Source organism: Hylaeus volcanicus, chromosome 7 (genome assembly GCF_026283585.1).
Source record: "Hylaeus volcanicus isolate JK05 chromosome 7, UHH_iyHylVolc1.0_haploid, whole genome shotgun sequence".
Taxonomy (NCBI): Eukaryota; Metazoa; Arthropoda; class Insecta; order Hymenoptera; family Colletidae; genus Hylaeus; species Hylaeus volcanicus.
This window is the reverse complement of record NC_071982.1, coordinates 6,353,195-6,370,023: the sequence shown is the minus strand read 5'-3', so window position 1 is coordinate 6,370,023 and position 16,829 is coordinate 6,353,195. Positions and strand designations below refer to the sequence as shown.

General features: G+C 37.5%; 3 protein-coding genes and 1 long non-coding RNA gene across 7 annotated transcripts in view; 2 read left to right on the top strand and 2 right to left on the bottom strand.

Annotated features, from left to right (window-relative positions):
• LOC128880339 (zinc finger TRAF-type-containing protein 1 homolog) overlaps nt 1–13,605 on the top strand; it is a 179,752-nt gene extending 166,147 nt beyond the window's left edge. The window contains exons 3-8 of one of the 2 annotated variants that reach the window (XM_054130333.1): nt 7,494–7,730; nt 11,344–11,582; nt 11,643–11,854; nt 12,278–12,438; nt 12,527–12,729; nt 12,919–13,605. In XM_054130333.1, the coding sequence (XP_053986308.1) occupies nt 7,497–7,730; nt 11,344–11,582; nt 11,643–11,854; nt 12,278–12,438; nt 12,527–12,729; nt 12,919–12,946 (1,077 nt within the window). In that variant the 5' untranslated portion in view covers nt 7,494–7,496 and the 3' untranslated portion in view covers nt 12,947–13,605. Of the gene's footprint in view, nt 1–7,425; nt 7,731–11,343; nt 11,583–11,642; nt 11,855–12,277; nt 12,439–12,526; nt 12,730–12,918 lie in introns of those variants that run through there. The other variant, XM_054130332.1, reaches the window with a different exon arrangement.
• Nucleotides 202–4,729, top strand: LOC128880338 (uncharacterized). Of its 3 annotated transcripts, none has more exons than XM_054130330.1 (8): nt 202–698; nt 822–1,044; nt 2,107–2,243; nt 2,714–2,935; nt 3,019–3,201; nt 3,273–3,383; nt 3,461–3,658; nt 3,824–4,729. In XM_054130330.1, the coding sequence occupies exons 1-8, from the start codon at nt 645–647 to the stop codon at nt 3,845–3,847; spliced, it is 1,152 nt and encodes a 383-aa protein (XP_053986305.1). In that variant the 5' UTR covers nt 202–644; the 3' UTR covers nt 3,848–4,729. The 3 variants fall into 3 exon arrangements, with proteins under 3 accessions (XP_053986305.1, XP_053986303.1, XP_053986306.1); XM_054130328.1 differs by having other exon boundaries at nt 214–698; nt 3,461–3,662; XM_054130331.1 differs by lacking the exons at nt 202–698; nt 822–1,044 and adding an exon at nt 1,187–1,328 and having other exon boundaries at nt 3,461–3,662.
• LOC128880351 (uncharacterized) lies at nt 1,219–2,752 on the bottom strand. Its single transcript, XR_008457798.1, has 3 exons — nt 2,611–2,752; nt 2,029–2,168; nt 1,219–1,333 (listed from the first exon to the last, which is right to left on the bottom strand). It is a non-coding gene; the product is annotated as an uncharacterized LOC128880351 (long non-coding RNA).
• A 27-nt stretch (nt 13,606–13,632) lies between the features above and the next one.
• Nucleotides 13,633–16,683, bottom strand: LOC128879917 (atrial natriuretic peptide receptor 2-like). The gene is made up of 7 exons (XM_054129486.1): nt 16,527–16,683; nt 16,297–16,457; nt 16,057–16,223; nt 15,047–15,193; nt 14,767–14,959; nt 14,223–14,496; nt 13,633–13,922 (listed from the first exon to the last, which is right to left on the bottom strand). The coding sequence occupies exons 1-7, from the start codon at nt 16,681–16,683 to the stop codon at nt 13,636–13,638; spliced, it is 1,386 nt and encodes a 461-aa protein (XP_053985461.1). The 3' UTR covers nt 13,633–13,635.
• Between the last annotated feature and the right edge of the window lie 146 nt (nt 16,684–16,829).

Genomic DNA, 16,829 nt, shown 5'->3' with positions numbered 1-16,829 from the left:
GGGGGGGGGGCTTAATACGAATATTTTTTGGGAACACCGAAAGAAAGAAAATAGGTGACAATATTTATGTACGCATATTATTTGACAATAATTACTTTTAGTGTTGCTATTTATTCTAATAAAATTGTACAGGTTTGTTTATCTTATCGCTTTCTTATCGAAACATAAACAGTGGGGACGATTTCGCTACTTGGATACGCCGTAAGAATTGTCAGTTGAGATCGGAAATCGCTGCACTGTGCGCCTTAAAGTAGACCGAAGAGTTGCATTTAAATGAGGAGGGAATGTCAATTAATAAAAATTGTGATAGTTACCGTGTGGAGCAAAATGTGGTGTTGTTAGCAAAAAAGCAATCGTAATTCAGTTTTTTTATAAGCTCAAATCCAAACTACTAGTTTACGTGTACGCGCCTGAAATTGAAACGTTCAACGAACGCCATCTGTTGAACGGAACGGGAACACTCTTGCAAATTTAATTGTTTCTTATCCTCGCACCCTAATTATTTTTATATTTCAATTCTTCCACGATTCCCGTTCTCGGATTTTATTCGAATAATCGAATAAATAGAAATTAGAATAATCGTTAGAATAATCTTCCTCGTGAAATCCTTTTATCGAGGAAAAGCGTTTTAAGAACTGGTTCACATGTTGCAACCGATAGAATCTCGTAAAATTGCAGGAATGCAAAGGGAGAAATTGGTAAAGCGAAACTTCGATTCTAGTCACGTTTTCGTTCTTTTTTTTTTTCATTTAAATGAAATTAACACGACGTTACCTTTTATGGGTCGAACGAGAAGGTATTTACTTTACCTACATTTCTAGGAGTTACTATCAGATAGCAGCGACGAACGATCGGAATACTGGAATGTATCGACTAGAAATGGCCGAAAATGCAGAGGCAGACGAGGTCGAGCTTGTCCCGGAATTTTTAAAGCTTGTAGTGCCTTTCTGGCTTGTGCCTCCGTATTAGCAACCGCTAGTTTAATTTGGCTGTTCATCGATGTTCGTCAGCAACTCACTGCTCTTCGGAACGAGCTGGACCAAGGTATTGATATCGCGCGATGCGTCCTAAGAAAAATTAGACACGCTTCTCGATTAAATAAATTTCGATCGAATGAAACGCTTGGGAATGGCGTCGTCGACTGATTAACTTTCGTCGAGCGACCATTGGTATTACGGGTTAATTACTTCTCGCGATAAAAATGAAGAAAGAAGTTGATTTAATCATCTCGTTATGAGTTCCAGAATAGGCTCTGTGTCTCTTTAGCCGGTTACGCTACTTTATAGCACGTAAATACTCGTAAGATCGCTCCGATAGCACGATGCCAGGTAATCTGCGATACATGTTGACAGTTATTAGAAAACGTATGCTGAGTAGAATAATAACACGTGTCACTCGATCGCTATCGAATGAGCCTCTGGTGGAGATTCACAGCTGTACACAGCTGTACAGGATGTCCCAAAAATGTTGTAACACCTTGAAAGGGGTGGTTCGGGAGGTGATTTGAAACAACTTTTTCCTTAGCGAAAATGTTGTCAGAGGTTTCGTTGAAGAGATATTAACGGAAAACACTGACCAATCAGAGCGCGAGGATGCCGATGGAGGATCGCGTAGCCTACGCTCACCGGCATACTCGCGCTCTGATTGGTCGAGGTTTACGCTTAATATCTCCGTAACGAAACCTCCGACAACATTTTCGCTAAGGAAAAATTTGTTTCAAATCACGTCCCGAACCACCTCTTTCAAGGTGTTATAACATTTTTGGGACACCCTGTATAAGAACGCTGGTGTAGTATAGTAGCATGGCATCCATTGGCAACTATAATAATATACCGTTAGAATCACAATGTAGTCGCGTATGCAATTGTACAACTATAACATACCTATGCGCACAGTCGTGCAACCATAGTATAGTTGCTTTTTATAGTAGTGCAGCTGTAGAAGTATAACATACTATAAAAATGTGAATTCGAGAGGCTCATTCGGAAGCGACAACGTTAAAGAAAAATGTAATTGAAGAAAGCATACAATTCTAGTGTCTATTTTTTATTAATTCAGTTGAAAATTCCTCGTCACGCAATAAATGAATGTTTTCGTACGTTGCAGTAATCGCCGGTAGCGAAGGTGTTCCAGATGCCCTGCAGAAGTGCCACTCCCTATCGAGAGATCTTCAGAACAACCAAACAATTATTTTCTCTCATCTGACCGATTTTAAGCTTCAAATCAATAATTTTACGTCGCAGGTAAACCTCTATGGATAACTACATATCATTTATCTCAGATTTTACAATTAGAAAATATACAATTCAACGTGTAAGATTCATTTGCTTTATTCCTGTTACGCAAAATGTTCAAAATATTTTGAATATTCAAATTAATATTAACTTGAGCTGCTATACATTCAAATGTATCGCAATACACAACATAATAACAGATTCGGTGTCGACAGGAAGACATTTATGACATACCTTTATCTATGTGTTTGTACACATTCGTGTTTACAACTGCTGATCAGTCTGAAGACGTTCTTGCTCTCTGATTTCTAATTCTAATGTTTCCTAAGATTTCCAATCTTACACGTTGAATTTTATTTATTCCATTCGGACTCACCCTGTATAAAAATTCGCGATTCATCTCTAGAAACCAGGATGCATCCTACAAGAGTTTTTTAAATGAAGACGATCCATTTTTAGAACGCTCGTTTCATTTTCAGCTAGCCGTTATCCAGCGCGATCGGCAGAGCGTAGAGGAGTGGTTCAAAGCTGCCCCAGAACTGGCCAACGTACCGACGGACTTGAAAGCACTCTCGAGTAGCGTGGTATCGTTTGGCAGCCAAATACAAGACTTGAGTGCCACCGTGAAGACCTTGAAGGAGTTCAACGTAAGGGTGCAGGATGCCCAGACCACTATGCAGCAAAATATCAGCAGTATCAAGGTTAACGAACGAAACACTTCGTATATTATTCGAATAAAATGTTGTCCAACTGTGATCCACCTTTTCATGTTCATGTATCGCAGAACGCCGTGTCGGAGTTGTCCAACATCACGCAGAAGCCGCAGACCGTTGCTGCCAACGAGACAAAAATAAAGACTGACGAGCTAGAGGCGGCGATAATACGCTTAACGACTAAATTGACGCGCATCAATGAAACTCTCACCAGAGAGTTGCGATGGTTCTCCGACGATTGGAGCAAAGACCATGTAAATATCGGACCAACGTGTAACGTTAGAAGTGAAATTGAAAAATGGCTAACCATATGTATATTTTGCAGAAAACATTGGTCTTGCTTCAGGAAACGTCGCAGCACGTTAGCATGAAAGTGATATCTTTGGAGAACGAGTACGTAAACACTACCGCGTCTGTTGAAAAGTTGAATAACCAAGTACGTGTGCATGCTAAGCGACGCGTGAAATTTTTATGCGATATAGCATCGCGTCTGACTGACTGCAAATGTTCCAGGTGAGCGAGATTTACGCGATGAACGCGCAACTAAACGACAGGATGAAGCAGCTGGAACAATCGCATGACACTTTGAAGAATTCAACGAGTGCGATGCTCGCTGCGATACCAGGTGTTCAGAGTCAGAAACTGAAAAGACCTAAGAGCCTGGAAGGATCGATCGTTGGGGACGTTCCGATCGAACAGGATCACAGTGCGGTAGGTAAGTTGATCCGTTGAATTCAGCTTCGCTAGTTTCAAAGGTATTATTTCTTTATTATTTTGTAAGAACATCTCCAGCTTATCGGGCATTTAGGTTGGATTTGAATTGAATCGATATTATGTATCTTAATCGCTTTAAAAATCACTTTTCCTGTTTTACAGTCTCGGATGACGATCTATCCATAAAAAACTCGACGAGTAAATCAAAACGATCCAGGGTAACCCCGTAATATATTTTAGATGATATATTGCGGAGATACTTGGGCGAAGAATCGTTTTGCACGATGTAGCAACCGTGTCTCCAAATACGAAGATGTGTGTATTTGTAAATATTATCGAATTAAGTATGTTGAAATTCCATGTATATAGAAAGAAAAATATCGAATGCCTCGGGCTATGTAATTCCGGTGCACAGAATAATCGGCAAGGATTTATCGCTCGATTATTATACCGAAATGTGTTTTACGATCAAACGTGAACTAAGGGAGAGCTATTTGTAACTAGCAATAACGTATACGTTAATCTAGTATTGTGAAAATCGAATACCGTGTATTTGAAGCATATTTTCGAATACGACGGAATTGCCAATCTCTAGAGGATGCTGTATGTAACTAGCTGAGTATTTGAGATATACCATCGAAAAGTACAAAGAGCGTTTACACTTGTTCTTGCGTTACGAAACAAAATTTAGAAACGTTTAACACCTCTCCCAACCCCTAAATGTCCATGTATAATTGCAATAAATTTTTCTACTCTTCTACCGTTTGTAGCGCAGTATAGGCCACGAATTTGCCAAACGTTTTGGTAACGCTAAAGAATAACCCAAACTTCTGCAGAATTCAAAACTTTAGACCCCTCTTTTCTCCTACGTTTATAGAGAACTGATCGATTTAGTACTATGTATTGTATTATAAAAAAAAAAGTGAGGTTATGGCAAGTACATTAGCCATATCGTACCAAACGGATTATTCGAGGATCGAATGGTCCGCGAATGAAATAGGGAGCAAGAAATTTTGTGAATTCTTTTTGTCGAAATTAAATAAAATATAAAACAAGGGTGATGTATGATGTGGCTCGATTGATTTTATGCTCTCGTTACTAGGCACGTAATGTTTTAGTCTTCATAGAGAATCTGTTTATCTTATATACGAAGATGACTCATTTTAATCTACAAATGAATACACTTTAGAAAGTATACTGAATTGTTAGAATTGAATGTATGAAAAGGTTTTCTTCAATTTTTAATATTCTACATGTTTTCTATACTATCTTTATTTGTAGAATAAAGTGGGACGTAATTGAAGTCAAACTTACTATATTCCACGAATGGTCAATAATTAGCTTCATATCTTTTAGATGCGCTTCGATATCATTTGCATTACGTAAGAGTGAAATGCACGTTGATTTGTCTCTTATACTTGAATACGTTACGTAATGTTTTTGCGCGTAGCCATCGTGTGGATCTTAACGATCGCAGATATATTTAAATGACTATACGTCCATTTTGGCGAGAAACGAGGTATTGTATTTACATAGACAAAAAAAAAGAGCGAACAGGTCAGTTATTAACCGTAAATTATATGGGAAGGAATACATTAAAATTTATGAATTTTTAATGAGGAATACGAAGTGCAAATAAATGAGATGATACCGACGGGCGTGTGAATAAAGAATTGATTATTCAAATTTTAATCATTTAATTACATACTTCCTGTTATTGATATAAATCATGTTATAGTCACAGAATTACAGTTGAAAAGGGCCTAGCCGATTAAGATGGTCAAAACTGCCCTTAGAGCTTTTTCAATAGCTCTTGAATCATTCGAAAGCTGACTAAGAAAAACCCTTCTGAGCAAAACTAACCCTCTAGCTTGCCCGTGAGGGTAGTTACAGGGTAAAATAGATTTTACGCTTTCCGGCGCATTTTCCGATCTCAAATGCGTTCTAAAATTCTGAAAAAAAATCTGACACATTCCGGATCCTAAGGCACATTTTTGAGAATTTGTTCAGATTTTTTTGTTGCAAACTGTGGTCGTAAAAAATGAAAAACCTCAAAAAAATCGGAAAAACATTTTTTTCTCAAAAATATGAAGACATGCTATTCTACTGTTAGGTTCCCTGATAAAGTACTATAACAGTATGTCGTAAATTTTTGTATAATTTTTTGTTCGGCTGGTCATTGTCAAAAACAATAAAAACTCGCAGCAAAAACGTCGAAAAAATTCAATTTTTATTGTTTTTGACAATGACCAGCTGAACAAGAATATTTTTAAAAATTGACAACACTGCCTGTTATAGTACTTTATCAGGGAACCAAACAGTAGAATAGCATGTCTTCATATTTTTTAGAAAAAAATGTTTTTCCGATTTTTTTGAGGTTTTTCATTTTTTACGACCACAGTTTGCAACAAAAAAATCTGAACAAATTCTCAAAAATGCGCCTTAGGATCCGGAATGTGTCAGATTTTTTTTCAGAATTTTAGAACGCATTTGAGATCGGAAAATGCGCCGGAAAGCGTAAAATCTATTTTACCCTGTAACTACCCTCACGGGCAAGCTAGAGGGTTAAAATTTTACTCAGAAAGGTTTTTCTTGGTCAGCTTTCGAATGATTCAAGAGCTATTGAAAAAGCTCTTAGGGCAGTTTTGACCATCTTAATCGGCTAGGCCCTTTACAATGACTATGTATTTACAATGAATTGGACATAATTTGACAATTTCTATTTTTCCATGGCGATGGAAGAAATATTCGTGTTCTATTTTAGCCGGAAATATCAAAGTTTCTCATACATATTAGCTTGTAACACTTAAACTATTGAACCGATTGGAAAATAATGTGCAAAGCAATTGTTGGAAATTCGATTACCTTTAAAATGGCGTCTTGCGCGGCTGAATCGGACGTTTCTAACTCGAGATATGGCCTACAATGTGAACGTTTGTCAGAGAAAAATCGAAAAAAATTCAAAAATTCATATAAAAAAAACCTATCCATAGAAAAAAATTTTCTTGCGATTTTCGAGTTTAGTAGGCCAAAATACATAAGGAAAAAATTGTGGCATTGAATGTACATTTTGGCTGTAAACTAGTGTAATTAACGTTTCAGCTACGTGCTACTCTTCAAGGAAATAAAATCATAATATCGATACCATAAGTAATGGTAAAATATGTATTATGGAATAGAAAAACAATATTGTTCCTTAAAAAAGAAATTAAAATAATAAAAGTAGTGATTCATGTGATAATAAAAAGGAGAACTCTCCTTATTAACAACTCTTCTCAGTGTTGAATTTCAGCAGAAATGATACAAAGTGATCAAAAAATGGTGTTGAGAAATTTGCAAGCATAAATACTATTTATGCAATGTATTAAAAAATGTACTAAACTTGACACAGCTCATTTTCAATATCTTCTGAAATAATATAGATACATATTTATACCGAGTCACGTGGAATTTTATTACAGTTCTATTTTTTCAAAATAAACGCCATTTTCGTTACTTAAGGTCACACGAAGGTCACCTAAGCACGTGTACTTGAATTTGTTTTTTTACGAGCTACATCATTGCGCTAAGAACTAGTATATTATCTAAAGTAAAAAAAATATAATGAAGTAAAAATAGTGTCATTCGTGTTTGAATCTCGCGTTCTACTTTCGATATTGTATCGCAGCTACATTCACGGTGATAGTTACGAAACGCATGCGCAATCCGAGCTGAGACCAGAGAACAAAGTTTCTTGTCTGCGAGGGTACTCCCACTCCGTGGCCTATTGCGTGGTATGCGTTTGACATCTGCGCAATTCTCACGCTCGCACGGACGAAAAATCAAAACAATCAATATGGCGGACCCGAGCAACGAAGCTGCATCGTCGAGTAGCGTCGCGGAGCAAGCCCCTTCGGCTACTCCCATTCGCGACGACCTCGAGAAGCTAGAGGACTTCCTCGAGCCCGATAAAAAGCGTCGAAAGGTGTCAAGGACCGATGGGAAAACCGAGCAAAAGCTGGAGCACCGCCTGGGCGGCATCCTCTGCTGCGCAGTTTGCCTCGATTTACCGAAGGCGGCTGTCTATCAGGTAAGTTCGCCAATATTCTTGGCTACATTTTTTCTTGCAAATTATCCAGCGCGTGCCAGTACGAAAATAATGCAAATTTACGAATGCGCCACGAGTATTATCCGTATTTTTCAACATCGACGTTGTGTGATGTCGTCGTTCCTTTCCATCCGACATTTTCACCCGAGGTCGTTGGGTGACTTTCCCGTTGTTCATTGCGGGCACGTATATATGTATATATATATATGTATATTAGATATATGTATATATGGAGACGTTATTAGATAAACTTTGTTTTGACTGACCAGTGTTCACCCGTGATAATTTATTGACGTTTTGTCCGAAGTCGTTGTCTTTTGTCGTCTTTCGGTTCTTATCCTCTGACAGTGGTAAATTTTTTCCCGTGTCACTTAAGGTATAGCAAGAATACTTAATGTTGTCAGAGTTCCTCCAGTGTGACTTCTTCTATTACTTAAGCTTTTACATCACCTGATTTCTATAAACAAAATGGTTAAAAACGAGAATATCCTTTGACAGATACACCAACCTCACATCCTTTTATATCGTTACTAAATACGATTTATTACGATAGTTTCTAGTTTCATTTTTTACTGTCGTTAATACTAATTTATTTCTGTATTCAATTCTTTCTCTCTCACTCTGCCCATTTTTCTTACCTTCCTCTTCTATTGACTATTACACCGTATTTTTAAATAGTTTGCCCTCTCGATAAGACTTATTTATAGTTTTGTTTAAATTATAATCGTATAAGTATTTAAGATGAATTTAAGCTATTTTTATCATTATCAATATCTTGTTTCCTCTAAGATATATAATAAAATAATTACAGGTAGGTAATTATATGATTCTCTTAGTGAAAATGGTGTTAAATGTTTTGAATAGGGGATCTACACGCAGCCTTTAACTTGTTTTACACGAATGCCAACATTAATGGATATCTGTTGTTGAATGTATTTATAAAATTCAGAAAATCTAATAAGAACATATTACTATAAATACTTTACAAAATAATCCTTTGAAACATTTAAGGTTGTAGAAATACATTGATCAATTGCTTTTTTTCATAAAGTTTGTATTGTAAAAAATGAGTTACAATTACGATATATATCTATTTATGCATGCATGTAAAGTAATTCTCACTATGATGTAAGTTTATGCGAATTTTTACATTTTATGCGAGAAACAAATTACGGACAATAAAACAAAGAGAATTATTGTATGTATGCATGCCCAGGCAATAACCCCAATTTTTTAGTAATATTTATTTACAGAAGAACTCCTATTATTAAATTTGTAGCATTCCAGTCCACCTTGAACTGTTATATTTTGTTCTCGGTCGTTCTCTTTTGAATTTCAATTGACAGAAACATATGTAACGCATTCTATATTCAGTGTCTTCATTAACTGTAAAACACTGGGAAGAATGTTGCGTTTATCCTGTTTGCTGTAGAGACACGTACATGTAAGTTATTCAGTGCGCCATCTCGTGCACAATGTACCAGTTTTATTTAGTATGGTGCACACCGGTTGTATTGGTGAACTCGTAGATGCTATTAAAAATATTTCATTTTTATAAGTACACGCGAGTAGTTTGAACTTCAAATTCACTCTTACTGGTATCCCGATACAGTGGAACGTCGATTATCCAAATGTTGATTATTGGAACACAAGAGGAGATAAATGTGTATAGCACCACAAATTCTAAGCAAAGATGGGCAAAATTCTAATTTAGATCAAAACACTAAATATCAAATAAAAGATTGTCGTATATGTAACACTTATTATTATGGTGGCAATTTGAACATCCTTAATAAAAGTAAATATTCGATTGAATAAACACCGCAAATTTAATTTAATTCTATTAATCTAATAAAATTTTCCCCACCTCTGACTCAGACACTGTTTAAATCTTAAAACCTGTACCTGTTATAGTTACATAATTTTATTGACTTTTATGGTATATCATGCTTACTATCTTGCAAGTGTTATGCAAGGTTTCCACATGCAAAGATCATCAACACCAAGATAACATTAACGATGCAAATATAAGTGGCTCACAGTTTATGCTTCTACAGGTCTAAATAGTTTTTAAGTGGCACAATATTTAACATTTTAGCTTTTACAGGGTTTGCAACTAATTCAGAATCAGATGTGACATCAACAGTTTCTCTCAGTACTTTATTTCTTCTATCTCTACTATTTTTCATATACCTACACTTGTTTAAAATATAAAGATGACTTGCACCAGGAACTGCACCTCTTTATTTCGCTGTGGACCCAGTTGAATTGACATGTTTCCATATGCAAAGATACTGGTACCAAAGATTATTGCATGTTGAAATCCTGCATGTGGAAATCCTGCATTAGACATAAACACAGATTTAACATCACACGTTTCGTTTACTCTATATTGCATATTTAAGAAGAAACGAGTCTCTCATTTAGTCATGAGAATGAAATACATATAATATTAGGGGTTTCTATATAAAAAAAAAAAAAAAGTAATATTAGTAGAAGATGATAAATAGGACCAGACTATTTAAATATTCATTTCAGAAACTTAGTTACGTCCATGGATTATCAATTTGCTTTTCACATTACGTTAACCACACATTCTTTCACGCGATCATTTTATTTTTCATTATTTTATTACATAGTTGCAAGTTCAATTTTCTTAGATAGATTACCAGAACGAGTTTTGCTCCCTATCGGTTCGGATAATTGACGTTCTACTGTACAGTCGATTAGGAAAGTAAAAAAGAAGTTACTTAAGCCACAAAAAATCTTTATAGTCCTTAGCACATAATATAACAATATTTTTTTAATCACAAGAATATTGTGCCTATTGTAAGAAGTAATCGAAAACTGAGGAAAACTATCCAAGATCTAGTTACTAGGAAAAAGTTATTGTAGACCCATGCGAAATTGATGTTTATCACTTATAATTAATAGCGAGAGAGTGCGAGTGAGAGAGAGAAAGCGCATTTCCAGAAGATCTGTATAACATGTATAGTTGAAAAGCATTAAACAAAATAAATATTCTTAAAGGTTATTAGTTAGTTATTTCGCATACGACACCCTTTTTCACTCGTCCCATGCATCATAATCCTTTTCTCTTCCTTTCTATTTATCGATATTGGCAGCGATAACGACGGTTGCTTCCGATGATAATTCATATATTTTTTTTTTAAACCTGCTGGTTTCGCAAATAATTACTTGACTTATTAATAGTACTACTACGATTTTGTGTTTCAGGTTTAAAAAACGTCAAAATCATGGTAATATACATGACATTAGTTTTGCTACTCTAGTTTGGTTAATATTGTTGCAAGGGTTGTATGTGTTTGTTTAAAAAAAAAAAAAAAAAAAAAAAGAGTAAACGAGCACAGTGTGACGGTTTGTGCAAAATAAAGAATCGAGGAGTACGTCGCTTGCTTCGTTTAACGTTCCGTATTAACATTCCGAAATTGTATTTTGCACACAGCTGCGCACACTTAGCGAGAAATTGTTCTCGGGCCAATGAACTTTGTACAAGATTAGGATTACCATTTCAAAAAAAAAAGAGGTTGAAAATCGAGAATGTTAGTAATACATGGTGCAAAAATGTTCACAGTGTACAAATGGACACTTGATGTGTGCCGGTTGCTTCACTCATGTCCTCGCAGATGCCAGGCTGAGAGATGAAATGGCAACGTGTCCCAACTGCAGAATCGAGATCAGCAGAACATCGCCATCTCGAAATTTGGCAGTCGAAAAAGCGGTGTCCGAGTTGCCAGCGGAATGTCAGTACTGTGCGAAAGAGTTTCCACGGAATTCGTTGGAACGCCACGAAGAAACCATGTGCGACGAAAGGTAAAACGAACACCGCTACCGTAAAGTGGCATATTAATGACATTTATTTTGTGTATTCAGAATATCCAGCTGCAAGTACAGCAGAATCGGCTGCCCCTGGCGCGGACCCAACCACGAAGGTCCAGAACACGAAGCACATTGCGTACATCCTCATCGTACTGGTCTGGATGTAATGGAAGCCTTGCGCGACATAGACGAACGCTCCCTCGAAGAACGTAGACTGTATGACAATGTCTTTGATCTTTTGTCCTACGAGAAAATCACATTCAACGGTCTGTATCCGTTTCTCGTGTATGCCTAATCTCTCACCTAAGGGGATAGTCGAGCTTTGCATCTTCATAAAACCGGAACTGTTATATATATATACTTTCGTTTAAAGTTCGCTGTTAAAATTTTGAAGCTCGACTAGGCCCTTGACTATTACGAGTGTACATCAACTTAACATAGAAAAAATATTTGATCTGTAGCTTATAAAAATGTATATTACACCTTTGTTTTCTGCCTTGTCTAGCAGCAGCAGGAACAATCCCCCTTTCATCACACTTAAATTAGTTTCGCTTGCTTAACGTTTCATATTATCGGTGACACTTAGAAAATCAAATCATTCGATTGCATTGTTCAGCCTTTTCATTTTATAATAGAGACCACGGATACCGAAAGGGCGTAATCTATTTGTGGAATTTCGTCGTTTATAGATTTACAAATGAAGCCGTATCGTACGGACGAGTTCGTCCATAAACTATTTTACGAAACTTCTCGGTTTTCGGCGTTTAATAATCAATGGGTAGTAAAAGCGAGGATCAACAACAGTCAACGTGATCCTACTCAAAGCTCGGAAAGGGACATGACTTATCAAGTACGTAGAGATTGGATATTTCGTCGAGGTAGCCCGGCGAGATTTGTTTTGTCGAGGGAGCGATCAAAATCGTTATTTAATTTTGTAGCTGATTTTAAAAACAAAAACGACGTGTCCATTACCTCTTCATTATTTGATATTGAAAGGACCGTTCGGGGACATGAAAGTACAACCGAGGATTCATAGATTCGAATTCACCGACCAAGAGAACGAAAGTCCTTATTTACCGTTACCTTTACCTGATACGGCAGAGTGCAATAGACTTCTTGCTGCGAGAGCTATTAGTTTCAGGTAAGACCTCTCCGTACGTCTAACACGCTCACTGCCAGTTTGAAATTCTACCGCACCTACTTTAGGTAATATCAATTAATTGAATAAATTTATACGTGGCAATGAACGTATTAAACAAGAAATGTTATCGGTCTCCGACAAAACTGTGCAGCGTGTTCTAACTGTACGCACCTTTATTCTTTGTTTCAGACTAATCATGTTCCTGGCATCCAAGTAGTTTCACACAGCGATTACTGTCGTCAAAACTTTATGACAAACGAATTATTGACACAACTCTTTAGATTTAACAGCGATAAGAGCATAGATCACAGAGATTTATAATCACTTATAGTAGCGATAACCGTAACGATAATAAAAAATAAAGACGCTAATTCTGCTGTAGTCTATACACGTATACACTAATATACATCACGCTGAGCTACATGGCATCGTTGGCCAACGTTTCATCGAATTAACGATCGACGATCAATTCGTCTAACGTTAACCGCGATTAACGCCCAACTCTGCTACATAGTGTCGGCGTAGAAGTATAACAAATAACACGCAGACACTTGAAAAAGTAACGTTTGATTTTCTTCGAATTTCTTTCAGATATTTTGCTGACTCTGAGCTAAAATAAGCGAACGATGCTTTACGCATAACATTGCTGTTAGACAAGCGCGTTGAATTGTGTCCATAGACGCATCCTAGTTTGCACAAACAGATTACATTTTCGAATAGCCGTGCCGCCGATCGGGCACCGATTTAACTCGCTTGCCTTTCAACGAAAGCCTAGTACAGATTCTTCTATTTATATATAAATTACATGTCATCAATGTAAAATTCCGAATCGACACATTGTAATAGACGAAATTTAAAATAAATTTATTATAATTACGACCCGTTGTCATCTCAAGAATCTACGTTCTACTGTAGCTCGGACAAGTTAATGAAAGTGTTGTTGTTTGTTCTCGGGCCGTTGGCGTTGTTCGGTGGGAAAATCAGGGGGTTAAGGTTGTTTTCTGGGGAGCTGACGCTGTGCCTGCGGTATTTCGGGGTTAGAGGTCGTGGATCTGGTTCCGAGCAACCTCTCAACCAGTAAGAAGTGACTCGTCCTTTCCCTTTTAGCTCCACTTCGCCCCTGAGCTCGAGGTCGAACGTCCCAAACTTGTCCAGTATGCATTTCGTTGCTTTGGACACGTGTATGCAAAGCGCTGCGCCATACATATTAATTTAGCGAATATTAAAAATTAACTGTGTTGTTTAATGGAGTAGGAGTCGATCTTATTATCAGGGTTATCAAATTGGGTCGAGTACAGTATATTTATTTCTCAAAGAATCTTTCTTAATTTTCTTAGTCATGCAATTTTAAAAATCTGCTAACCCTGATCGAGTGGTACTTTACTGGTTTCATAGGGTCGAGGAGTAATTGATAAGTACTGATAAGAAGTTGATGGTGCCCGCTTACGTAGCCTAATACGTAAATCTATAATTCTCCAGCGAGTCTAACTTACGCAGTCCCGAAGATTCCATCCTGGACGCAGTATTTACAGTGTCGCCGAAGAGACAATAGTGGGGCATCTTCTGGCCCACGACGCCGGCGCAAACGGGCCCACTGTGTACTCCAATTCTCACGCTCAACTGAGCGTTCTGTTTATGCATTATTGTGAACGATTTCACGGCGTCCAAAATGGCTAACGCCATCAGGCCTATCTCCCTTGCGTGCTCGTCGCCGTTCCTCTCTGGTAGGCCGGATACTACCATGTACGCGTCTCCTATCGTCTCCACCTGCAGGATGAGTAAATTTACTGATTATTAAATACTTTTAGAGTTATCAATGATATAAAAAAAAAAAAAAGAAAAAACACGCCAGAACAACTGTAACATACTTTAAGATTTTAATGAGTATAAACGGTACTAAAGAAGTACAAGACTTTAACGAAGTGCGGGATTTGCTTTTACTAGACAGTAGTTGGTTTTACTAGTAACTAAAATTATTTTTATTCTATCGTAGGACACAAAAAACCCATAAAGCTGCCATAGCATTACGAGCCCAACCTTGTAGACATCGTAGAATTCGATGATGCGATCGAAAGTGCTGTAGAGGTCATTAAGGAAGTCCACCACTTCCATCGGCGTACTCTGCGCGCAAAGAGCTGTGAATCCCACTATATCGCTGAAATAAATCGTCACGCATTCGAATTGTTCCGGTTGGACCAATTCTCCCGCCATCAGTTGGCACGCCACCTGGCTGCAATAGTCGACAGTCGATAGAAAAGACCATCGGTACCGACAGAGCATAGCAAAACAGCCGATCCGTTGGCAACGAAACGCTTACCGTGGGAGTACTTGGTAAAGAAGCTCTTCGCTTCGTCGTTTTTCTAGACTCAGCTGCTCCGTTTTCTCTTCGACGAGAGCCTCCAAATTGTTCGCGTATTGCTCCATCCGCCTCAACAGATCGTCCATTAAATTCTCGCAGTAACCTCTGTCAAGATTTCAAAATTTCATTTATTACAGAATCTACACGGGCGTGGGCGTGTTCTACGTGGGCGTAGAAAGTATTCTTACACCGATCAATTTCCAAAAAAAACTATGTAAAATTGTAAATTATTAACTTATTTTTTATAGACAATGACATTCTACATATTCTTGGAAATCTCTAGAATAAATATAGTAAAAACAAAAAATAGCTATTTATGTAAGTTGCGAAATTAACATCGATAGAAATATTGAAGCAACAAGTATTTGCACAACTGTTTCATTTTTATAACTTGATTAAAGAAAAAAGAAATTTACATTAATCTATAAGCATGTAATACTTTCTTCTTGGGATTTTCTTTTGATTTTATAATTATCGTAACTTTTCTAAACATTAAATTAACTAAATTATTAGTTGTTTGAAGTAGAATCTTCTTCAATTCATCTATTAGAGCCATTTTTAAAAGTACTTTCCTGGAAATTTGATGTTTTCGAATTCGTACGGAGCAAGAAACTAATGTGTTTACGTTACAAGCTCTACTGTAAATGGTTCGTCATAAGAATCGTACAAATACTTATTGCTTCTATACTTTTACCCACTTTTCGCATTTTTTTCTTAATTTCACAAATTACATTAACTAGTAAATGTTGTCTGGACTATATCTACCTTAGAGATTTCCGAGAATATGTAAAATATCATTGATGATAAAAAAAAGAAGTTAAGAAACTACAATTTCGCACAAAAGTTTTTTGAGAAATTGATCGGTGTACGAATACATTCTACACCCTCTGCATATTTACTTGAAGAATGTATACGAGGAAATAATTCGATACTAATATTGTGTCCGTTATCCCTAGGTGCCCCCTTACTTCATGATGCCGCGTATGGTTCCACGTACGGCGTGAAAGGTTGGTCGCTCCTCTGGGATCTCGTTCCAACATTTCTCCATCAGCGAGAGGATATCCAGTGGGCAATCCTTTGGCGTCACTTCCGGTCTAAACGGCGGCGTTTCTGACGCGGTCACGCGACTCACGATCTTCGTTACACATAAAACAATCGATTGGAGTCATCGACACAGCTGGGTAAATGTTAGATTGCGAACATTATACCTCTTGGGAGGTCATTGACGCTTTAACCGTTTCGTAGGGTCCCCCGCGAACGACGATCTCCTCTAAAATTATGGCGAAGCTGTAAACGTCGCCCTTCTGGGTCGCTGTGCTCCCAGGCATCACCGTCAGAGGCAGTAGCTCTGGAGCGATCCAAAGCAATTCTGTGGAACGATCACAAAACGTTAAGTAAATACTCATCAAATCCATCTGTTCGATCTATTTTTACGCACTGGTGTAATAAATGTCGTCCATTATCAGATCAGAGGGCGTAGTGAGGGTCTTCAGGCCGAAGTCTGAAATTTTCAAGACGAACCGACAGTCGATCAAGCAGTTGCAGGATCTAAGCTTCCCGTGCGCCGAGACCTCGCTGGCGTGGAGATAGGACATCCCCTATAGATGTATGAAAACATTAAACTATTGCGCTCGAGGCATTTTTCTATACAGGGTGTCCCAAAACTCGGGGAGGAGCCGGAAATGGGGGGTAGCTGAGACGATTCTGAACAACAATTTCCTTTGCAAAAATGTCGGATGGG

Coding starts and splice junctions, on each gene's coding strand:
- LOC128880338 (XM_054130328.1), top strand. CDS start 645: ATGTTGCAACCGATAGAATCTCGTAAAATTGCAGGAATGCAAAGGGAG. Junction 2,936..3,018: donor AAAATATCAGCAGTATCAAG/GTTAACGAACGA, acceptor CATGTATCGCAG/AACGCCGTGTCGGAGTTGTC. Junction 3,384..3,460: donor TTGAAAAGTTGAATAACCAA/GTACGTGTGCAT, acceptor CAAATGTTCCAG/GTGAGCGAGATTTACGCGAT.
- LOC128879917 (XM_054129486.1), bottom strand. CDS start 16,683: ATGTCCTATCTCCACGCCAGCGAGGTCTCGGCGCACGGGAAGCTTAGA. Junction 15,194..16,056: donor ACCATACGCGGCATCATGAA/GTAAGGGGGCAC, acceptor AAATCTTGACAG/AGGTTACTGCGAGAATTTAA. Junction 14,497..14,766: donor AATTCTACGATGTCTACAAG/GTTGGGCTCGTA, acceptor CTCATCCTGCAG/GTGGAGACGATAGGAGACGC.